This window comes from Dromaius novaehollandiae, chromosome W, assembly GCF_036370855.1.
Source record: "Dromaius novaehollandiae isolate bDroNov1 chromosome W, bDroNov1.hap1, whole genome shotgun sequence".
In the NCBI taxonomy this organism is placed as follows: Eukaryota; Metazoa; Chordata; class Aves; order Casuariiformes; family Dromaiidae; genus Dromaius; species Dromaius novaehollandiae.
In genome coordinates this window covers 57,121,552-57,147,435 of record NC_088130.1, presented here as the reverse complement: position 1 = coordinate 57,147,435, position 25,884 = coordinate 57,121,552, and the positions used below count along the sequence as shown (strand labels likewise).

Below are 25,884 nucleotides of genomic sequence, written 5' to 3'. Positions count from 1 at the left end.
GAAACAGTACACCGTTTACCATTTGAGAAGTTAGGCTCTGATATCATAGATTAGTTGCTCTTTTCTGTTACAAAGGGTAGACAGAAACCTGCACAACAGGTTGTGGGAGCATGTTTCACACAAGGCTTTGTTTCACTGCAATTTTCAGAATTAATCAGAAACTTGAAACTTTTACTGAGAAAGGCCAGCTCCACTATTCAGTCTTCTCAGTCTTGATGCTGGAGGGTGCTAAGCACTGCAGCTCTTATCACACACACAGATGCAGATGGTTGCTGAAACACTGCACAACTTCCTAAGGTTTATTATCTCATACAGTAAGGTCTTACTTCCTGATTTGAGTTTGATACCTAGTCACTGTGTTTATTTTTAAATCACCATCATTATTTGGCACTGTCTTAATATTGAAACCTGTGGAACAGCTATCTTGCCAAGTCTGATGTCTGTGTTTCAAGTTCATCATTTATGTTAAAATAACTTTGACAGAAAGGGTGTAGAATACAGTTTCTAGGCATTTAAATTCAGAACAGAAGATTAAGCATCTTCTCCATATATTCTAAGGAGAAAAGAGACTGGTAAAATCATGTTGTTCTGCTTTAATTATCACAGACTACAGTGATTCTTGCAGCGGGAAACCATTTGCTTAAATTCTTTCTTGTGTTGCTAAGATACTGTGTGAACAAAATTAATTTTCAGAAAGTCCTGTGGAGCAACTACTGCTATACCTATTTTACAGGCAAGTCAGAGAGTCAAAGAAAGATTCTTATCATTCATCCACAACTTCCTATAGATGAATAGCAATCCTAAGATTATGGCTGAAGAATTGGTAGCTATCAGATGTCTGCCCCATTCACCAGAATACACTACCAGGGCGCGTTTTTTCTGCTTCTCAGAAATTCTGTTTGTACACTGTAGTGCTGAGCAGTCCTGTAACTATTCACAAAGCATAGCAGACAGGAAAAAAAAAAAGAAGAATTTTTGGCTCAACAGGTTTACATGGAGCTTCAGAAACTTACTCCCACTACCAATAATATTCATTGAAACAGCCATATACTTAAGCACTGATTCTCTCTTAGGCCACTTTGTACTGCTTGGACAGTAGTGGACTAGATAATCAAGCCCTTATACTATAGCATAAGGGCTGGGTCTTATAGCAGACTCAGAAACCCATACTAACTTCAGTGGGGCTTTGTACTGGTGCAGAGATTAATTCATGTGAAACTAATTGCAGGACTGTGGCCTAAGTAAGAAACTGGTCTAGTTCTATTTGCTTATTATCCAGTTGTCAAAATGTACTGCTCATTAAGTCCAGAAACAAAGGGTCCGGATGGATTCTTTATATCTCAGAAATGTGTTTCCCATATAAAAAGAAAATAATCAGTAACACTGCAATGGAATTTAAAACCTCACTGAAAAGAAGGAAGCTCCAAGGCAGGTCTTTTTATGCAGAATAATGCAGAGAGGCCCTTTCTCTAAGCAGTTTATGATTTATTTTCACTTAAAACAATAAATTATGCAAGATGCAGTTTCGCTACATGAGTCCATAGAACATGAATGAGGCTAAAACAAATGTGCTCTAATCTCACAGTTCTCTGCCATAATGTGAGCTCCAACTGTGTCCTAATCACTTTTCTCCCATCCTGTAACATCTGAATTTTCTGGTAAGAGCTCTCTGGATTCCTCTAACTTAACCAACCTGCTGCAGTCCCTAACAGCACGACTGGGCAGCCAGAGGTCACTAACATGGGAGTCTGAGCTGTTGCCTTACATCAGCAGGTGGCAATAAGCTAGTACAGGAGCCATAATAGTATATATTAGGAAGCAAAAATTTCCTTGATAGGCACGAAGATTTTATCTGCAGCATGGATCGACCAAACTAAAAACTGATTAAAAAAGAAAAGCAGAACTGGTTAAAAAGTGGAATGAGCAGATATCAGAAGCTTTCAGCAAAGTGTTTATTTTTATGAAATTTTCAGGACGCACCCAAGTTCTCCCAGGCTCCAGAAGTGAGCCTGAGTGCTCCGCTTCCTAACACCACTGAGGATGTAGTTCCATCATCAGTTTTAGGAGATCTAAATTCACTTGCCTGCCAATAGGGGCAGTGCCACTCTTCTCCAAGGCACATTTCAACCCATCTCCTTGTAAAAGTACTAATACTTGTAAAGCCATGCAAACAAGTCACCTCAGGGAACTGACCCAGCTGCAAATTAACCCAGTAAAATAAATTATTTTTGCAGCAGGATCAATTCCTTGATCCAACTTTCCTTACAGCCACAAAATCACAAATGCCAGTACTAGAAAGAGGGCAAGAACATGGACTCAGGAGTGGGAAAGAGGGATGGGTGAGTTTCAGCATCCATATGATTAAAGACTGTTCCAGATGCAACCATATGTTACCTGGCTGGATATAGAAAACCTCTGTCAGATAGGCACCAAACCACTTAAGGCTCAGTAAGTTGTAACTAGTTGTGTCAATTAACCCTATAATGGCAAGCAGTTTGTGTCAATGCACAGGACAAAAATCCAGTGAGTTCTAGCTCAGAAGTTTGTGTTGCCACATATGTCAGCCTGTCTGTGGCTTCCAGTTGTAAGTATATCTCAAGCATCACTTTTCCATTCCCTGTGAGATAAATGGATTCAGGCACCCCTTTCCCTGCTCCTTCAGGCACTGAAACCCATCACTTAGTCATCCAGTAAGACCTTCAAACCCTGATGAGCTGCTGCTTTGCAAGTGCCCGCATTCCTGAAGGTAGGCATGTATAAAGCTACTTATATCCTGATGCTGTTGCGCTGCTTACAGCCCTAACCACAACAGGATTCTCAGCTAAGTCTCTCCTGGTTATCTCGACCAATCTGAAGCGTGGCTATAGGATCAGGCCCTACACACAAAACAGGCATAGACAAGACTTCTGAAGGTCAGAGGCTAGTGTGTATATGCATTGCATATATGATTACATTCTAATTCCCAGAAGTCAGAGCATTCAGCTGCAGAAGTAGGGACTGTTTCCTTTTCATTAATGCTGAAGAGATACCTTTTACATAAAACCAGGTTTAAAAAAATAATAATGCAAACAATCTTCTAAAACTGTTATACTAAAAAACACCACCTTGCATTGACTTCTGTAGGACTATTCATATAACTAGCTGATATTTGAGAGAGAATATCACTGGGGCATAATAAATACTGCATGTTCTAATCAGCTACCTCAGTAATAAATACTACAGAAATATTCATGTTAATTTGTTACTACTCCTTTAGAAGAGAAAAGTCACAATTTTTTTTCCCTCCCCTCAGGTGTAATCCTTGGATTTTCTCTACGATCATATAAGATGAGTTATCGGGAAGTCAAGTACTTTTCATTTCCAGGAGAACTACTCATGAGGATGCTGCAAATGCTGGTCCTGCCACTAATTGTATCCAGTTTAGTCACAGGTAAAAAAAGCAAAAGATTTTTCTTTACCAAGTTTTCTCTTAAATAATTTGATAAAGATGCACACACTAAATCATAAAAAACAAACATTCCATATGCTAGAACAGAAATGTAATAACCTGCAGAATGAGATATTGCTGCTAATGTTATTTTGGAGACAGTATCACAAGGTCCAAATTAATACAAAAAGTAATTAAAAGATGTTTTTCCACATTCCAAGTCACTCTAACTGTGCAAGTTATTGTATGTAGCTGCTATGAAGCAGACTTTGTACTTCACTTTCTTCTCTTACTTTCTAGCCTGGTATCTCCTTCTGTGAAATCCTACTGTTATGAAAGATAAGAAATCTCAGAAAAATAGTAATTATTTCATCCATGTTCCAAGACCAACAAAGTTTCAACTGTTGATCACAGGCAAGAACTTGTGCCACTGATCTGTAAAACATCTGTCTACCTCCTGTCCTTTTAGCAGCAGACTAGAAACAATAGGTGATAGATATATTGTGTGGAAGAGACTTTATGCCATCAGTTCTGGTTTTTTTTCTTCTGGTCAGCAACTCTATTAATCTTCAAGCACTCTTTATTAAGTTGTTCTTTGAGCTACAGATATAATAACTAATTTAATATGATAATGGATGGCTTGCCATTCCACCTCTAAGAAGTTTCATGCATGAGCTCCCAGATTTTTTTATGAGCATTAAGGCTCAGGATGTATCTGTGATGTATTTATCCTATTAATTATATGAAGAAAAGAAGGCAGATGTTTTGCTCTATCAGCAAATCAGTGGTACAGCTTAGTAGAAGAACTTAATCAGAACCACCTAATGTGCAGTCCTAAAATCTAAATACCTAACGCACTACTTTATTGGTAAAGGATCCAGAGCCTAAAACTTGTTCTCTATTCTACTTGCTTTCAAAGATTTTATATATATACATATATATATAAAAAAGCTATTACTATAACAACAGAAACCACGGTATTCATAGTTCAAAAAACTAATTCACCTTCACATCTTTCAAGCAGAAAGAAATGTTTGTTTCTATGCACCCAGACTGTATGGATATTGAAAACTTAATGCACACTGAAACTAGAGAGAAATTTATTAATCTTGTAGGGGAAATAATGACAGGTTTTCTTCCCAACCAGTCCGCTGTAATTCTGTTATTCATTACATTCTGTGTCTCCCATCTCCTTGCTATCCTCATCTCTCTTCCACATGCAGAACCCCCAGCTTGGCTGGCCATTGATAGGAGAAACCACTAAAAGTAGAAAGGGAAACACATTTACCTTTCCTTGGTGTCAGCTGAGACTGACACGGCTGCTCCAGCTGCCCCATTTTGTAGGCTGAGTCACTGCAGGAGCAATTATCTGCTCAATTCCTTGTAACTCTGCATCCTTATTTCTTCCTTGAGAGAGCTGAAGGTCAAGACAGGAAATCTGGAAGATCAATCAGCCTATACAATGTTTTGCATTTACTTGTTTTCAGAATTTAAACTTCCTTAATCAGGAAGGGTACAGTGGCAGAAAACTTAATGCAATTCACAAATGACAGATTTCAATCTAAAAATAAATCCTTAAATACAACAGTACTATGTCCTTTTTTTCATAAGATTATGGAAATTTTCCAGTTTATTGCTAACAATTCTGGAAAAACTGTTTTCTACATTGAGCAAGACTTCGTTAGTACATAGATAATTTAAAACAAAAAGATACTCTTAAATATTTGATGCAGAACTATCATACTCAGGGAAGTATACAGGTATTATTTAATATCTAAATAACAATATATTTAATATCTAAATAACGACTTTAATGACTATAATCTATACAGGTATACTACTGTGCAATTTTACAGACACTCTTGGTTTATATGTTTTACATATTACAAGCTAATTCATTGGATAAGTGTCTTATGCTTCTCGAATCAGTCTTAAAACCACTCCATGATGCATCCACAAGGCAAATCTCTCATTTTCTGTATTTTGTTTGGCAAAGTTATAACTGTAAGACTCCTCCCAGGTATTGCGCACTGAAAATATAATTACTTCTTCCCATTGTAATTGATTTGAATAAGTATTTTTGCTGTTTGTAGGCATAAGACTGTCTCCCAGATATGATAGTCTGGGTTTCCATTTGCCTTTATGTAAATGTGCTCAAAATAACTGGTTATGAGGATAATATCGGAACATACGGTCTCTGAGCTATTAGGAATACACTAGTCAGGATTACATTCATTTTGTTGCAAATTATTTGAATGTCAAATAAATTTGAACAATAAAAATGAAGTCATAATTGTACAAACTGTGGGCTACTCTAAAAGTGATAGATAAATTCAGACAGTGAGGAATTCTGATAGACACACAGCTCTCAGTTACTCACAGACTCTTTGGAAAATAGACTGTGAGTGTTGAAGTCAACTTAGTCACATTTCTGTATAGACTATTTTGATATTTTCATGAAATAAACAATGCAGAATCATATTCAGACTCATCATATTCAGACATACGAGCACATTTAACTTATGAATTGGCATTACTGCAAGTGGCTCAAGCAGGTGTGCACTTTCTTCCATGAGATTCTCTCTTCTGATGTGCATGTTACCAGGCATGTGCTGACATCTGCTTGGGAGAAAAGAGAAGTTATTTGTGTACCTTTCACCATCTTTTATTGTTTATAGGAAAATATATTTATATGAATATCTCTACTCTTCATCTTTTGTGGTTTAGGCGGAAATCCAGCTACATACTCTATGCTCATCTTTATTCTCTATATTCTTACAAATATGAGAACTCAGAAGTCAATATTCTCAATCAGTATCTCTTTACAAAGTCAAAGTCAAAATTCAGACATAGTATATGGGAGGCAGCATAAATAGCTAAAAGATACAGATGAAATTCCCATTGGGTGTATTTTTGCACCAGATCGGGCCTGAATTCTTATACAAACACCAGGCTGACAATTTTGTCCCATTTCCGTTTTGAATTTGCTGCAGTGATAGGAGTTTAAAATATTTTATACTTTTTTATTTCATCATAACTTGAAACACTTGACATAAACAGTTTGCTCAAGATAATTATTTTAAAACATCCATTGCTCATAAACAGATTACAAAATAAATATATATGCACGTGTTAACAATTTCACTCATTATGAAATAGGCAAAGACTGCGAGATTTGCACCGGTATTAAGCGGACTATGCAGTAACATTTTTTGAGCTATTACAGCAGAATCACCATGCAATTGAAATTCCAGCCTTTAAAACTGGCCACAAGTTTTGCCAGCATGTTTCAGTAAGGAAGACTATAGTTCACTATATATAAGGAGTCATAATGAGGTACCCTTTCCTAACCAAACTATGTATTTCCTGAAATCAAATTCACATAAATGTTCAGTCTTTTTAAAAAGCATGGTTGGAGCATGACAATTTCTCTAAGGGCTATTTGCAAGTATTTTGCACAATTTTAGTCATATCCCAGTTTTACTGACATACTGGATCTCTTTCCCCAAAATTTCTGAAGCTTGGAATTGAGTTTTACAGGGACCACTACTATTAAATGTATGTAAATTATGATTAATTCCTATGCATTTCTTTCCAATATCTTTGCTTGATAACGTACAGTAGCGTATAAAAAGCCCAGTCGCGATCTGACCCCCATTTTTGCTGGACGCTGCATAAACACAGTAAGAAACCATCCTGTCCTGAAAAAAATACTCATATGAATCAAGTAGGGGAAAGAGAGAGGGAATGTGGAAACGATGAAACAGAGAGGTCCGCTGACTTGCCAAGGATTACACGGCGGGTCAGCAATAATGTGATCAAGCACATAACCCAATCACGAATATCGGTACAATGCACTGTGCATTAGGTGATATTGCTTGTCCAAGCTGTTCATGGAAGTAACGCAGCCACAGTACACACAAGTCTTAATCACAGACCAGGATTTTATGTGCAAGATTCTGTACAAACACAAATCAAAAGACTGAACTTTCGTACACAGGCAAAACAGTTTGGAAGACTGAGTATGGGAGGATTACTTCAAATAAGAAAAAAACTAACAAGCCTATCCTTTAACAGAAAAGAAAGAAATAACAGCAAGCAGGATATGAAACAATAATCTTGTTACTGCCTACCCTAAAAATTCAGCTCACATGAACGATATGATGTATTGACGAAAGAAAAAATGCCATAGGCCAAAACCTTCACCTGCACTGGTGTGTATTACCTGCTAATTAAAGGAATGAAGTTCTACCACCTTCCATCTGTACAGAGAGACAGTTTATGAAAATGATGTGAAAGTTCTGTTTTTGTAGTTTATTAGTGTAATTTTTAAGGCTGCTGTGCTTTGAAGGCACTTCTGTTTCCCAAATATTGAAACTATTAGAGTGGATTTCCCAAAGCATCTTAGTATGTAGTTTGTAGTACATCTTTGTTTATATTAACTTCTCATTCCAATTACAATCGTAATATGACTGTCTTTGTTGGACTGTGGAAGATATGGAAACTTCCCTGACCTCCCGCAACTGTGCAAGAACAGACCACAACCTCAACCGCTGCAGAAGACGCAAACAACTTTCTTTTGGGCAGAGTCGGAGACTCAGTAGGTTTTGTCCCCAGGCTTTTTCAACAGCACGTATTATTTACCACTACACAAACTATAGAAAGAGTTGACAACATGCAGAGAGCTGGTGTTTCCATTTGCAGATGCTTCATAACTAATCTCATATATACACACCATGCTCTCGATTCCAGCTATCACTGAAGCATTGCAGTGAATGGTGGCATCGGTAAAAACAATTAGTAAGGAACATAGTCTGTTCCCTGCCTGGGACGAAAGCAGAAGGCACGTAGAGTGACTCAAGCAATAAAACAGAAGTAGAGATCACAGTCAGCAGCTGGGTTACGGTTGCTGGAAACTACCTATATAGAAACAAGGATAACGTTCAGAGAAACAACCGAACTAGAAATAGGCTCTAAGTTCCTCCCTTACGTAAGTCAGGAAAAATGCAGCATCTGGATATGAACAACGATTCAACTGGTGAAAAGCCAAAGTTTGCCCAAAGCACCTTTTAGATGTAAAACGTGGAAAATCAATGCTGTGACATGTTGTATAACCTTAGGCAAATTATGTTACCTTTTTGTATGTCTGCTTTCTTTCTGATGTGGTGCTGACAAAGGTTTTTTTATAGCTATTAGGCAGAAAAGATGATGACTATATGCACTGGAAATTTTAATGGAGATATGTAGATTAAGTTGTCATAGCTCAGCTAAAGGATACAGGGTTTTTTTTTTTTTCAGTTATGTCACTGTAGAGATGGAAACAAACTTGAGCAAATAGTTACAGCAAGAATGGTATGGGGCATTCAGAGAGACAGTTACTGTAGAAACATTATGCCCAAAGTTACCTAGGGACTGTGTGCAGCTAGTTATAATGATATCATCAATAATCAGATATGAATAAATCCAGCTGTTTAATAGGAATGTGTTTACCACAAAGTTAAAAAAAATATCCTCCCAAAATTAGTATATGGTATGACGGACTTACACCATGTTGAATGACAGGAGAGCTGTGATACGGTGGCATCACCTCCCCCATCCACATCACAGTGAATGTAAAGGGCCAGAATTTCAAATTTCCTCTTCCTGACCCCTTACTTCAGGTAACACAAAACAAGAGGAAGGTTTCAGGCAGAGAGACCTGTGTATTATTTCTTAAAAAAAAAGAGGTAGGGAATCCATCCTGTATCCAGGTTTGTGGAAGCAGGAGCCATACTCCATGAAGCCTTTCTGCAGTTTCAGTATTCTCCTGTCTACTTGCTCGTCCTGTCTATCATGGAAATTATGCTGTCACTTACTACAGGGCCCCAGGTGCTGTCTGGTTTCAGCCACAAATGTTTATGGTAATTTTAACAGATGGAAAGTCTCTCCTTGATTTCTGTATGTATAAATACGGACGTGACCCATATGTCTGTCCTACTGACTCTTAAACTGGCATCCACCAGGGGAGCAAATGCTGTGCAGCCAGCATTACCCCTTGCTCAAGAAGAAAAAGGAGTTGCACAGCAGTAAACCCCTTTAATCCATTTTAGCAGGAGATGCATAACCCTATGCATTGCTTCTGCAACATCTGTGGTACTTAGAGTAGAGCTGGAAGCCAAAAAATTAATGAACAGTCAGTCTTATTCTTCTGTGTTTCAGCTTAAGAAAAGATACAGTTCATATAGTTCACACATGAAAACTGAGAAACAATTAGGCAGTATTTGCACAATTTAGCTGGTCACCAGAGCAACTTTTCCAAATTTTAAAATTTGGAAAATTTCCAACTTTCCAAAATTCTCCAATTTTTGAGTGTTCTAAAGAAATTGTTTTAGAAGCCAGGTCACTCAAACCCCATCAAATCCAATGGGAAGATTTATATTGACCTCCGTTGACTCTAGTTGTGGGCAAAAGAACAGAACTGGCCGATTCTTTATGACTGAACCACCTTTTGGATTTCGCAGTGCATTTGAACTGCCCATGTATTTGCATTGGAAGCCTTCTACTGAGGAACCCTGTAGATGACTCCCACAGTGGTAAACCTACTAACAGTAAGCAACACTTAACACCATATATAAAGTTTGAGACAACCAACCTTCCAGTCTGTTCAGTCTTGATCAAAATCCATAAACATCCTAGGGGTATGTTAATTTGAACATCCAAATATTTTTTTGCATGAATAAGGGAGCACTCACGCTTCGGTTTGTGTGTGCCCAAAACTAAGGCTGGCTAAAGGTGCAGCCATGCAAGATATTAAGTTTGTAAAGATCCACTGTCACGTAAATAGGCCCCTTTGTAGGAATAAAGAAGCAAGTGAAGAAATATGACTAGCGTTGACTGTAGCGTTGGTCTGTAGTGATTTCTTCTCAAGTTAGCATCCGCATAGCAGATTAGGGCCAACAGCAGCTAAAAATCTATGAACACTTTGCTCAAGAAACATTTTTACACCATTTCAGAAGGAAAAACAATGAAACTTTATACATGATTACTATAATCGCTAGCTCACCAGTTCCTGTATTACTGTTTAAAGCAAATGTCTATGAAGTCTGGCATATCACCTCTAATAACCATTATTTAGACGGGCACAGAAAGATGAAAAACTTGGAACCCTCCTATACTGTTTCCCTCCAAGGTCCTTAAGGGACTGTGGGCAGGATAAGTTTAATAATTCTGTCATGTAATTCTGAGGACTAAAGCTTTTAGCAGTTACAAAAGGAGCCTAAGCAGCAGGGCCACTACATTTTGGAGACTCAGTAAAGAACCAAAATAGGCTGGAAGCCATTCAGTACCTAGAAGCATTCATTTTCAAGTCAACAATTTAAAACACAAAACACCCATGAGCAGAATCAACGTGTGTTGGCAATCAATTTGACTACAATTTCCTGAATATATTTCCTGAATAAATTTTTGCACAAAACGTACTCCAGGAAATAATAAACCTTAACTGAAAGTCAGAAAGCAAGATGTGGATGTTAGAAAATAATAATGAAATGCTATATATGTTTGTTCAGTAACTATACCTTTGGATGGAGCTTCTTATTCAGAAAGTGCTATATATCTTCACCTATGCAAATAGTGAAAGAAAGGAGCTACAGAATGGATCATATGATGTAAATATAACTCGATTCAGAACCATTTCTGAAAAAATTTTGCAATAGAAAATACACAGCATATCCTCATGAGAGCTTGAAAGAATAATTTTAAGGGAACCGAGATACCACTAACAATTAAAACTCAATGAAAGCAGAGATGAAATTGCTGCATATAATGACATTCTGTATAAAAAAAAATGTTTAATGTACCATGTAGTAAGAAAACCAAAGCATTATGTACAGCATCCAATGATGAAAAGTAAGCAGTAGTAGAGTTTTCAATGTCTTATTCTCTGCAGGCAGTAGGGAAAGAAAAAATAACCAAGGTCTTCAATGAAGAAAGAAAGCAAAATACAAAAGAACCTCTAAAATCATTTGAGTTTGCTACTAGCCTTCATTTAAAGGCTGAGTTAAATTTCTTTGCAAAATACGGGTTTTTTTAGTGGACCGCTACTTTAAGTTGTTTCACAAAGTATTGAATAATGGTTTGTTATGCACCATTAGCCAGTGTGCATTCCCCAAGGGATTCCAGCTGAGTTAATAACAGGTAACAACCTCCCATCCACGATGGCTTTGCTTTGATTTTTTATCTTGGTTCAAATGCATAACATCTAGACTTCACTGTGCACAGGCAAGTCAGCAGACAAAAAAAAAGCAAAAACTATTAGGAAGTGCATGTAAGGGTTAAAGCATCTTGCCTGAACACTGATGGATGGTTGTAAACAAACCCTGTATCTTTACTGCCATTCCTATTTCAGTCAAAGGCAGAAAGACTAAAAATATCCTAGGGACAACTTCTGACAATTTATTTGAGTTAAATATAATTAATTCTGAAGAGGTTACAGGAAAACAACATACCTGAAAACTAGAACGTAAAAATATGATATGTAAAATCAGCTACATAAGTTTGCAAATGGAAGAAAAAGAGACTCCAAAACATCCATTCAAGGAAAACTGCAAAATCCACAAAATGGAAAAAACAAGTCTCTTCAGCAGTTTGGTCATTAGGACACTGCAAGCAAGAATTCTATTCATGATATGGAAAACTGAAGCTGTAAAGAATGATGTTTTCCATGCTGAGTTACTCTGTGACAAAATGACAGATGAAATATAGTGGTGCCAAGTGCAAAGTAATACACCCAGGAAAGATGAACATACTATACCTGTGCAATCATGGGCTCTGAATTAGACATTAGTACACAGGAAAGAGCTCTCGGAATAACTGAACAGCACGGAGAAGGTGGCACGGCTTATTGGGGTATGGCGTTGCAGTGAAATGCAAGGAGGGACTAAATAAAGTAGAACTCCTGGGCTTGGAAAACTCTTCAGCTTCCACAGCTGATGTGGAAGGTCTACATAAAGATCCACAGAAATTATGAGGCGTTTGTAGAGGCTTAAAAGGAATAATTATTATTTAGATGATAATTATTTTTCATAACAAAGGAACTGTGGGGTGCCTAATGAAATAATTAGGGAGAAGATCCATAACAAGCAAAAGGAAGTACTTTCTCATGCAGCACACAATTAAATTGCATTGTACACTGCCACAAGACTGCTGCAGAAGCCAGAAGTTAACAGTTTTGAAAAGAAACTAGAGAATTCAGAGATACAGCCATGATTGACTATTAGACGTGGTGTAACTTGCAACTTAGGAAGTCCCTAGTCCCCAGTGATGGCTACATGCAAGGAGGACAAGCAAGAAGAAGTGAGCGCTATACGTGTTCTGTTTCTTATAGTCTTCTGTAAAAATCTGTTGCCAAGTGGCATTGAAGACAAAAAAATGGTTCGGACTGACCTTTGGACTGACCCAGTTAATGATTTCCCATAGATTTATGTTAAAATGTCTACTGTTGCACTCCACAGAATTTCATATCAGATTCAAGGTCTTTCTGTAGTTACCCTTAAAAACATCGCAGAGCAATTACTCTAAGGCAATGAGTAGTCAACAGTTTCAATTTTCTGACCCAACATACCTTTCTTGAGAGCCAGTTTAAAACCAAGGAAAAACTCTTCCAGAATATGAGAATCACCTCACCTTCAGGAAGTATAAATTGACTTCATTGACATGCAATTAGACATAAAAATAGAAGAGAGATACAAACCATACACCAAGAAAGAAGAAAAAACCTAAACACAATAATATCAGCAAATCTTAATTACACCACTACTGGGAATTTGACAGATAACAGCAGAGGAAGAGCCATACTGGAGTATGACAAAAAAGGAGCCTGACAACTTGCCAAGGGATATTTATGTATGTGGAGACTCCTTTAACAGCTTTTGCTTTCCTACTCCTCTCACCTTTTTCCCTCTAGCCTGAACCCCATGGTATGCGTCCCAGTTTCCTGCGGGTGATTATAGCACAACTCCATCATATTTGCTGCCTTCTCAGTCTGCCTTTGCTGTAACAGAGGCCACACAATGTAATTGCCACAGTCATTCATGAAGACCAGAAGCATCTGAACAGTCATGAATGTTCCTGAGGGCGCATTTTGAGGACACCGGGAACACTACTGGGAGTACTTGCACCGCAGCAGGAGTCACACTTACTTTCCTTTCATCAGTGGTGTAAGATCTGACAGACACAAAATACTTTCCGAATCATCCCATCAGCTACACAGATCACTGCAGAAGGAACAATTGCAGACCAAAACATGTTTGCATAAGCAGAAGGTCATCACTTCCCAGAAGCAGGAGACTGCAATGGCCTCCTCTGGTCCTCTACTCTTGTTTTCACCCCTGATTTTTCTTTTTCCATGTTGGCAGTTGTTGACCAATAATGTATTATTTCCATTTAATTCTAAAAAAGAAAAGGCAAATGTAATTGCTGGATCTGGTACATGCTGTCCATCAACTATGTATTGGCATTATGAGCTTTTATAAGGACGATTCACATCTTCCTTACTGGAAGCAGAGATTTTGAAAACTTGTCTCTTGACAGCGCTGCTGGGTGCCCCACCTGAATTCTGAGAAGGAGGAAAGCCATTGTACTCTGCGGGAGCTGCAAGACTCAAGCCTTGTGTCAGGCTTCCAGCAAATGAGTTGATTGTCTGGAACATGAGGAAGGCTACTCAGCAACCTGTTCCTCCCGGCATCCACCCGCATGGCACAGCTCTCACCGGGGAGCGAGGAGAAAGAGGAGGAAACAGTCACTCAAGACAGAAACGTCTGGCTGGGAAAATATTTGTTGAGACTAGAAATGTAACTAAGGATCAACAACATCTGAGATGTGAGTTGCACGTTTACAGAGTCAGACAGAGGACGCATCAGCTACAATTCCTTTTGTCCAGGCACTCCTGTTTTTGCATATTTTTACTTTACTTTCTCTTCCAGGCGATTGCTGAATATATTCTTTATCTTGCAGTTCAGGGCTTGAGAAATCAAACCACAAATTTTTAGGAGCTCATGTGGTAGCTTGGAATTGCTTTCAGTTGTGGCCTAGGTCCATTCCATGGTTGACAACTTTTTGCAGAGATGTAACACAGGGTGAAATACATTTTCCTTATTCTTCTTTTGGAAGGTTGTCTCCGGATGAGTTCCTGAGGTACCTATGAATACAGCAAAACGCTTGCTAAAACCTAGAATCTCCTGCCCACTGCCTCAGGCATTCTACCTGAGCCGTCCTGATGACCCTTTTCCCTATTTATACAAGACCTTTCTGATTACATTTTCTTGAAGTGACCTTTTTCTCTGCAGGAGCTTATTAATATTATATATTATATATAACATTTATATGTGATATACAAATATATGATATATATTATATTATATATTATAGTATTTATTATAGTGTATATAATAATATATTATTAATAACAGCTATCACAATGATGATCTACAAAAGAGAAGTAAAAACTACTAGGACAAGGAAAGACTTGTGAAACAAACTTTTGTCTCACTATTTATGGGCCCGTATCTTGTGGGAAGGGTAAAGTGCAAATTCTAACATAGCAATTCAGCTCTAATCTAAGTAACACAGGAATAAGGAAAACAGTAGTGCTCTCAACTCTCGCTTCATCAGAAGCTTTCAGATCTTAATGCTATTTGTAAAGACTCATCTCTGGAAGTCTAGTGCCTGAGAAAGTTAAGTTTCTCGCCTCCTAGTTGTGAAGCAAATTTCAAAAATAGGTCTCGGCTATACTCTGAAAACTTACGAGGGTCAGGCAACAAACAAAGAGCACTTATTTAAAAAAGAAGATTTTATTCTTCTGATATTTGGAGAGCATGATTTTGACTCCTGAGTGGTTAGAGTTATTAATTCTGGTATTATTCTTTCAGAAATACTCATCTTCACTACTTCAATGAAGAGTTTGAAGGGTGTTGCACATATCACAAATTGCGATGAATACTTTGGACCAGATATGATAAAACAAACACTTACTTAGATGCCTCAGCTAAGCATGAGTACATTTTTTCGGGATCTGGCCCTAGTTTGTAATAATTAAGTAGTTAAACAGAATTCACGTCTCTTCAGGTAGTTAAACCTTTTCATCCTCAGACGGGAGGCTCTTCCCTGGTGGTAGATAAGAAGAAGAAAAGTCCAGCACAGCACTAGAAGCTCACCAGTTGCATTAGAATTAACATGCTGATGCTGATTTCTTCCTACATAAACAGCTCCCTTATTTTCTCTCTACTTGTATGCAAAGCTAAATGCTTACTTTATTCTGACATTTCACCACCCACTTCTAACTTAGATTTGAATTCTCAGATAATATCAGAGATTCTCCAGTGAATATAGCTCCTTTTCAGAGCTACAGAAAAAATAGGTTTGGTCAAAAGTTCACTTCATGAATGGCTACTTCACTAATGAATACATTCTTACACTGAAAATCAGCTTTGTTCAATATTTACAATCACAGTATGTCTTAACTCCAGAAGCCTTAAAACAAATAAAGTTGTAGGATTTTAGCTTGCTAGGACTGGCTAATATCTGTCCCAATGCTAAGGAAGCTGTTCCAAGGGCCTGCATCAGAAAAGAAGATACAGCTTTCAGATCCAAAGTAGGACGTTTAAAATGTGATTAAAAAGTAAACAGGCTTCTTTTCTGTTCTGCACAGCATCAGAGTCCAATAATAACAGTGATCTAAAAAAAAACCCTTCTCTTTCATCTGTTTTGCTTAAAATCAGCTGGCATTTTCTTTGGCACCTCAGCCCTCTCACAGAAATTTGTATTTTTAATCCTGCCTGCAAGCAGATGATGCCCATATGGCAACCGTGTAACACTTGGGTGTGTAAGCCAAAACCTGTTTTTCAGCCCTACTTAGCACTGTAAGATGCTGGAAAAGAGCTGAATGATATTATTAAAAAGCACTAGTTGCTACTGTCAGGCATTCAGGAGGAAGTCTTAACTGCTTTCCAGTGCCTCCTACAAGTCTGTAGGGTGGAGAAAGACAAAGCAAAAAATGTAAGGCTTTGATGTTGTAAGGCTTTAACCGAATCAGTGACCCTAAGTTCAAAGGCCGCTGAAACAAAGGAGGGAAAAAAAAGGAAAACAAAAGCCTGTTCACATGAAACTCCAACTCGACACTTTTGTAATGAGTTCTCAGAACAGCCTTAACATTATTACTGAATTATGAAAAAACCTAAGTACAATGCCAATTAAAAAAGTAATAGACTAATTGCAGCTAAAGTAATAACTCCTTAGTATCATAGCCCATTACTAGAGGACCTTAAATTCACAAGTAAGAGTCAGATTTCTCCTAAACTTCATTTGATTGCTATCCATTAAATTCTTGGGGATTTAAGGTGTAATTAGGATTTTGTCCTATGGTCTGTGAAAAAAAAAGGAAAAGTGTCATGAGGTTATGCATCAGGATATTCTTATTTATTATTAAAATATTAACTTGCAGATTGTAAGTGGTGCTCTATAAGGCTGTTAGTTCATAAATTTTAAAATGTCTATATATTTTTTTCCAAATGATGGCTGCATCAGATGCCATGCTCTTGAAGCAGACTGCTGTAATTTATAAAGGAATTCATAGATTGTTTCTAGATTCTCTATTAATATAAGATTTGGGTTTTGATGGAATACAAGATTTTACATGCAGATTTTCATATCAAATCCAATTCTTTGGATTCTTTGAAAAGAAAATCTAAAAATATTCTATATTGTCGAATTAACTATTGTTCTGCAATTTCTAATGCAAACAACGACCAGTTCCATGCATTTCCTTTTGCCATAGGTAGATAATACTACTGCATAGTATTTGTACCAGGACTACAGAGAGACTGAGGCCCCACTATACCAGGTCCTGCACCAAAGGCATTACAGTCCGGGTGAAGTTTGTCTTTCAGGACAAACTTCCCAGACCGAGAGGATATTATGTCTACACTGCTGACTTCACTGCAGGAGATGATACTTGAGCTAATTTTTAATCAACAAGGGAGCAGAACAGCGACAGCAGGGTGTAGCTCCATGTAAAGTGATTTACGTTGCTTCATGGGATTACAGATAGATAGCACTACAACTTGGTGTAAATTAAAATTATACTTGAGGTGTTAGAGGAGAAAAGTCAGAGAACAAAGCGCGAATCAATCAAGAACAGCCCATGGCATATACCGTCGCAAAAAGCACAAACTGAAAAAATGCGTGGCCTATGGAAAGGAATGTCATAAACTAAAAGGATTACAAGAACATGTAAACACCAGCAACAGGTATGTACCATAGACAAAAAGGAAACATGACCAGCTCAGATGACTCCTTTGGAAGATCAGTGGACAACAGTGCAGCAGATGAACGAACTAGTAGCTTGAAAGCAAATTGAAAATTTATCACTTTTAAGCTGGACACAGATGGACCAAACAATGTTTTGCCATGGACAAGATTTCTAAAAAAGAAATAGGATATACTGTTTTGATTACTAACAAACCTGTTACAAGGATAAATAGCTACTGCAACACCAAAAATAACATGCAGGATTATTTAGTGAGTGGGCAGTGACAAGAGTAACTTCAAATTACTCAAATCAGGTCTTATTGAATATACTTAAAGGCAGTGTCACACAGTTCTTTTCCAAACTACCTCAATATTGCCGGATTAGCAAGGAAAGATGATGTCTCAGGGTTGTGAAGAAATTAAAATTCAAAAGCAGCCATCCAATGGCCAGGTTTTTATCAGAAACAGCAGTAACATACTACCATTAGTTCAAATCTTAGCTGTGTCACATCTGACGGGGTAGAACTTCTTTACAAACGATGGCTGCTACGTGAGCTCTACAAAATGAATTTAACTCGAGTCAGATCCTAGTGGACAATCATCCAGATAAAAGAAACTATCCCTGCAATTGGCTTTGCTATTGGAAGTTTTAGCGAAGAAGCCAAGAACTGCCTGGCTGACAATACTGGACCACATTTTCACTGGGAAAGTGATGCCTCCAGCACAGAGCTGAGGGAAATCTCAAATCAGTAAAATACCCTAAAACCCATGTCATGTTGCACACAGATAGAGATAGGTCTGTCTGTATCTGTTTTTGAAAGGCAAGCTTGATTTTTCATTCTTTAAATATTGCTCTCCAACTAGAATAATGTTCAGTTCATTTTTAAAGCAAGGCAACAGAAGTGTCTCTTCAGACATCTACTACATACTAAAGAAGTAAAAATAAATACATCTTTACATTAGACTGCATTACCAGCTGCTGTTCCTTTAGGGATAACTTTAATCTCACATCTATATTCTAAATTATGTCATATTATTTTTTCAGTAGCAGTTAAATTACATGGGGAATGATTTAGCATAGTAAACAGTTTACAGCCTTATCACATGGGAGACATCCACTCAAATAACAGAAGCACTGTACATTTGTGGAATTTTAGTAAGTGCTGCACATATGAAAACATGTCTTTGAAGGACTCCAGGCATAGTCTGCCAAAACTCAGACCAGATTTTTAGCAGATTAAAAGCTTCCACATGTATTTGAAGATATTGCATTATGGACTTTTTGGAGCACTAAGTAATGGGCTTACCACCCTTCGAAAGGAAAGGTATCTCTGTCAGTGGTATCTAGCCAAGATGTAGTGCATTTTGAGTTTAAAGTAGATATTTTGGGCAATATGTTCAGAATAAGTAAAAAGTAGTACTTTCATCCTTGGGGAATATGGCAGAAGTCTGTTACATCTACTAGCGTATTTATTTCAGCCTTGTAAGTACATGGCATGTAGGATTCAAGCTATCTTAATGTGCTTTGCCTTATCAGCTACCGCAATGAACTTTTTTCTAATTAAACTGAAATAATTTACCATCTTACATCAGGCTTTTTCTTAATCAAATGTTCTGTGCTCATTGCTTCACCGCGGTTATAGAAAATAAGCATTTTTATGCCCAACAGAAGAATCCCGTTTCCAGGAAAGGGTAGTACAAATGTCTGAGCATAAAAGGATGTCTTTCTACAATTGCACTATGCAGGTAGCACAGTGTTTTGTTACCAAAAAAATTGCGAGCTGCTATTTTCTGTGTTCCTGGGTTTCTGATTCTTGGCTCAAAGACAGTCGGTCCTTTGTACTCTGTTATTACAATGAGGTAACCAAAGAAAGAGAGTCTTGGTCTGAGACTGTCAGCTGTTACTAATCACTGCTCCATGGCTTGCTGTGAATCCCTGCTTGCCTCTCCCTCCTGCTCTGCTTAGCACACATAAAGAAGATAAATTACTCCCTAGTTTCCCTTCAAAAAGCATATTGTTTGGCACATTCCAATACTGTGAGCAAAAGATGGAATAATGCGAAGAGTTAAATGGGTATCTAAACAGCCCCACAGCAGGGTCCCGCTCAGGCAGATGTGAGTTGCAGGAAATATGCTTTAATGCTGCAGAGCCAAATGTATCCTGTTATCTTGCAACCCCGAAAAGTCAATCAACTGTAGTCTTCAAAACAGCACAGTATATTCCTGCAGTTCCCTGCAGTCACAGAAGTATCACTGACATTCAATAAATGCAGTATACGTGTCCTGTATTTACATATTTCATTTTACTGTCAGCAATAATACTTTGGTGTTTATAAATTATTTACCAACAACACTCACAGACTGGGGAGTTTTCCTGAATTATTCCCTGCCTTCTCTGACTGATGCTGTCCTGACGTAGGTACAGAGAAGAATTTTAAAGGAAGACAAGGAAGTTATTTGAACGTGTTTTAAAAAGCACCATGGAAGCAAGCAAAACAGGGGAGCAAGGCTGCAGAATACCCCACCACTCACCACCATGAGGGTAAAAAAGCAACCAATTTGAAAGGGAAGCTCATTGAATTTGTAACCAAGATTGTATAATACATTTCCCTGCTGTATCAGAGTACTGTACTTGAGGACCCAGGAAATACTTTCCACCACACATTACTGTCATTGCAATTTTTTTATCAGATGGCCACTAATCCCGGTGCACTGAAACCAAGCAGAGCTTCATAAAGTGAAGTTATTCCACTGAAAGAGTAGTATCAGTGATGTGACTTTTCTGTGTTGAAGGACAACAAAATGGTGTTTCAGTATTTGTGGTAAACTGCAAGGTAAAAATCACTGTAAAGCCACCCCAGGCTGTTTGGCCCTCACAGCAGGCAGTAGTGTTCAGACAGTGTTGTACAATCGTTTCGCAAAAAATATTTCAAACCAAGTGTTCTGTGAATACCAGAAATAAATACACATGCCAGGGTTAGATTAGCAGCCTCTAGAAAAGGGTTTTCTCCATCATATACATGGAACTGCTACGACCTTTCTCCTTGCTGAGGTGGGGGATATCCACAAAGAAGGCACCCCACTTTATTCACATGCTTCTCTGCAGTGAGATTTTTTTCTTAAATGTAACAGGAACATCTGTACATCTTCATGAGGCTATATTTTCGTGCCTTTTTTTTTTTGGAAGGGCAGTCCTGCTTTGGGTAGCCATGGCCCTCCGGGGCTCTCCTGACCCCAGATGCTCTTTCACACGTCTTTCTCCCCTCCTTGCTGTCGTGCTAGTGTACGCTTTTCATTCAGCTGCGTGGTGGAGTGGAGAACAGAGCTCGCTTAAAAACACTCAGGGGACAGTGAGGAACGCTTAACTTCTTTAGCAGCGCTGCCACCACATAGCAAAGGCTGTCGTTTGACAAGGCACCAAGCTGAGGCGATGGCAAGCTGCTGCCGAAAAGGCTTGGTCCGTATCCTGCTCCCAGACATGCTCCCCGTCCGCCTCCCTCGCACAAGCTCGGGGGTTCACAGGGCTCCCTTCGGAGGTGATTCAGAACGACAAACTGACAGGAAAACCAACCTTACAAAACCCAAAGTTGTTAGTTTTCTAGTGACAAGGAATGGGGCAGGGATACGGAGCGGTGGAGCCGCTCTGCCACTTCAGGCAGCTGCTCTTAGCCATTAAATTGGCTCATTAAATTGCACTACTCTATCCCAGCCATAAGTTTCGTTAGTCAGCTTGGCTTAATCATGGACATGTAACTTTGGATCAAATATAATTACTCATTTTTCTGTGAGGTATTTGTCCAGTGTTTTTAATGAAACTGGAAAACATCTTTTTTCTTTGCAATTTTATCGTTCTATTTCTATTATTACTACCATTGCTATTAAAATAATAATCTAGAGTTTGGATTAATTTGGGGCCTGATCTTGTAAAGGACTCTGAGGTCCAAGCTTTAACTTTTATTTCATTTTTCTTCATTGGGAATGCTGAGCACCACTCAGGCCATGCTCAGCAGCTGTCAGGATAGAGGTCAAGAGCTTCATCATGTGGATTAAACTCAGGCAATACTTCCACTATTTTTACCTAACTAATGGCTTTTCCTTAGAATTTTTCTGTCAGGACATTTTATTCTGACCTTGCCCAGTGTTATTCACTTCCACATACCCTCATCAACATACACAAAAAGGATTGTTCTCATGGTCTCACACTGTGAGTTTACTCATCACACAGTGCTCGGTGGATGTAGGGGGTCGGGAGTAGCCCATTTAAGACCGCTTCATTAGGAGAGTGAAAGACAACCTAAAAGAAACAAAATGAGGGCAACACTCCAGAATCAACAGTTGCCATTATTGCTGTCCCACCATAGGAGTCTTTAACAAGCAACTGCGGCTTCCTAATGAAGAGACTGTAAAAGATAAACAGGAAAATAATTAGCAATAAAGAGATGTTCAGTTCGTAATGTTTTGTTTTAAAAGATCGAGTCTGAAATATCTAAAGGAAATGTATAGGAAAATTGCTATTAGCAAGGAAGGATTACCAATTCAGTGCTAAAATGCTGAATTAGTACAAATTTGTAATAGTCGTAGAAAGTCTCCCTTTTTTATCTCCAGTAGTGAATATTTATGAGGACCAGAACGCATAGTTTGTCCTATACACTCATTCAGTATTAGTTCATCATTTTATAAATTTACAAATTCATCATTATGCAACAAAAATACTTTTAAAGTAACCAAAGTTTAAAACATTGGGGGCAGAGTGTTAGATTCCCTTATATAAAATCCAAGAACTTTAGCGGAGCAAGGCAGACACATACATTTCTTATTTTTCAAAAATTTGTTAAAGGGCAGCAAAAGCTTTCAGAAACTAGGATTTTACACATAAAAGGCAGTAGTTGAGCATTATAATTTTACAAATTGAAGCTCTACATATGCATATACATATACACACAGATGCACCCTCCCCTCCTTGCCCATGACACCCTTGCCTGCTCTGGCAAATGGAGAATCACTGCAGTCATTGGGATCAGTCCTAATTGGGGCAACAATTACTCTGACACTAGTGGCCTTTTTTGTTTCAGAAAAAGCGAAAAAAGAGGAATCTTGCTACTTGCCCACTGTGGCAGGTGTATACCACTTACTATTGGAACTATTTAAAGTTGATGAGTCTAAAGAAAACCATCCCATCTAAAAACTGGTAGTTATCGGCCCTGATTCAGCAAACCACATCAGTTAATGATTAACATTAAAGATTAAATGTCATTCCAAGACTGCTTTGCTGACTAGGGATTTGGATGCAGAAACAGGGCCTCAGTCCTAACAGCTGCTGACCAGTTATCACTGTTATAAACGTGCATATTCCTTCTAACTCTGTAACTATGTATATTCCTTTTTTCTAAAAAAGCTAAAAAAAAATCCTCAGGTAGAAGCTCTTAGGTACTGCTATAGCAAAGGTAGGAATGTGCTTAAACTCAAATCTGCTATTTAAATAGCTTACAATTTATGACTTTGGGACACTGGGCTTTTCTGCAAGAAATCAGTTGATCCAGTTGCACTAATTATAGTTCTGACGTTGTTGGACTTTTTAGCATGGGCTCTGCTTTTGGCTTTTAAGATAACTCCTTGGGGGTTTTTTTGTTTTGTTTTGTTTTGTTTTGTTTTTTTGAACAAGCAGCTCCAGAGCTATTGGTTTATATATAATCTAAAGAGAATATGCTCAAGATATTTTATCTTTGAACTTACTGAAGAGTACAATATCATCACTCTCTGTTTAGCTCCATGCCTTAGTATAATCCAAAGTTACAAACCGAACTATGTACAGCCTGCTTGTTATGTGGAAAAAATTAATATGCAAAAGTATAGAAATAGAAGTACTTCTAAATTTATAAATTCTAGAATTCAGTCGAAGCTAGAATAAGTGCACTAAAATGACAATATAATTGACACAAGAAGAGTAATAATATAGTAGCTACTCAAGAAAATTACTGCTTGATTAGTTCATGCTAATTTGCAGAATGATAAAGAACAAAACAATGATTAACAATTCAGAGCTTTTAATAAATTTCCCTAACAACAATTTCTTCTCCTTTTCCCTGCATCCTTTCTCACTCTTTTTCCTTCTCTTGCAGTTACCCTACTCCTTTGCTTGCTGCCTTTGCTACATCTTAAAAATATTCTCATTCCTTCTCTTTGTTAAGAGACCAGTGTAGGGCTTTGCTTTTTGTCCTGACACTCCGGAGAACTCGTTGTTATGTCTTTATTTCCCCCGCAGTGTGACTGATTCCTCACTTATTTCCAAAGAGAGGGAAGGAGGAGGTGAAGGGAGAGGACAGGAGCGAGGGCTCGGGTTTGTTTGCAGTCTTACAGGCCTGGGCCTGCCCCTTCCTTTCTTCCCTTCCTTCCCTCCCCATCAATCCCTAAAACCATTCCCATTCACGCTGTGCGCGCACACACGCTAGGGGGGATGACAGGCTCGCTGCTCGGTGTCGCCTTGGCGACGCCGGGCATCCCCGTGCGAGGGGGCCCGGCGGCACGGCGAAGTTTCCCAGGCCCCTCGGCGGAGGGGAGGGAGAGGCCGGAGCGGAGGGCAGCGGGGTGGCCCAGGCGCCGGAGCCAGCGGCCCTGCGGAGGAGCGAGCAGGATGACAGGGGCACATACATCTCCTGCCGGACAAGGGCAGTTTGGCCGGCTGGCTGTGAAAGAACGGGATACGAGGACCCGTGACACATGAATGCTTCGGCGCTAACTTTATTGCTTCTCCATTAAAGGCCCTCCCAGAGACCCGTTCGCCACTAAGAAATCTTGCCAACCTTTAAAAACACGGAGAAAACAAAACCCTTTGTTTTCTCATGTTTTGAAAACAGATTTTAAATATTTTTTTAGATAATTCTCGTAGGTGGTAGGCTGGAAGCTTTGGCACTTTCGGCCCTGGCAGGTGCCGCGTGTCCCCCTGAGGTGCCCTGGGCTGCCCTGAGCCTCCGCAGCGGCACGGCTGCCCAGCAGGGCCCAGGCGGGGACTCACCCCCAGGGCAACCCGCTGCCTCCTCCTGCAGCTCCTGGTCCTGCCTGCGCCTGCCGTCCCTCTGCCTTGAGTGCCTGCTACTACACGTGCCGCGGGCGGTTAGCGCTCCTGAAGAGAGGAAGCGTTGTCCCCCGCTTGCAAGCTGAAAAGTCATGATATGACAAGCAGGAACAGAAATGAGACTGAGCAACTAAAATGAGGGGCAGCAGAGGCACAGACGGGGTGCATAGTAGGAAATCAAGCTGAAAAGCAGCTTATAGAGAAAAGAGCATGGCTCTTGCTCCCTGACATACTGTTTGCACACGGTGCATCACTTTATCCCAGACGCAGTCCGAGGATGAAACAGGATCACAAGCTCTAATCCTCCAGCGCAGCTAGCTTTGGTGTAAGACATGCCCCACACTGACTCCTAGTGATTTTTGCAGCGTAGGAGATGCAGCCCAGTATCCAGTGGAGGGTACAAAGGAAGAATAGACCTGGTTATAACAGCAAGCACCTAAGCCTGCGAACCCTCACGCTGACAGTGCTCAGTATCCGGCCCTGAGCCCCTTCCCCGGCAAGGGCAGGACGCTAGGAACTGACTGATGCACCAGCTCTGCATTTCCCAGTCTCCTCACCAAACTACATGGGTTCAGTTTAGCTCTCCATGTTCAGGATGCAACCAAGTCTAAAACTGAACTTAGCTAAAATAAAAAATACATGGCCCATTTCTGCTACTTTAGAAATGGCAAGTAAGCACATAGAACAATTTAAATTCAAAGTATATAAAGACTAATTTGACTGGAGCCATATGCCTGCATTTTTTTCACTTTTTAAATTGACTACTTTTTAAGTTACATACTATAAAAATAATATTCCTATCAAAAGCTTTCTTATATAAGCATTGTAGAACTCAGATCTACAAGCACTCCAACAATTATTAACTGTAGTTTTAAGCATTGGTTAATTATAGTAACATTTGCATTATTTTAAGGAATCTAAAAAACTATGCAATTCTCCATCCAGTGCCAGAGTGGCTTTAGGATTTACTTTCTGATTATAAAAATAGGAGAGCTATTTATTACTTGCCAGCATGTACCATCTTCCTCACAGAACTGCAAACCATCTAAATGAACACTTACCACAGCCAAGTATCATCATCTAGTTTTACAGATGGAAGAGC

General features: G+C 38.9%; 1 protein-coding gene across 1 annotated transcript in view; it reads left to right on the top strand.

Moving 5' to 3' along the window:
* LOC135324505 (excitatory amino acid transporter 1) overlaps positions 1–25,884 on the top strand; it is a 65,240-nt gene that overhangs the window by 17,569 nt on the left and 21,787 nt on the right. The window contains exon 3 of the mRNA XM_064501045.1: positions 3,293–3,430. Within this exon, the coding sequence (XP_064357115.1) occupies positions 3,293–3,430 (138 nt within the window). The remainder of the gene's footprint in view (positions 1–3,292; positions 3,431–25,884) is intronic.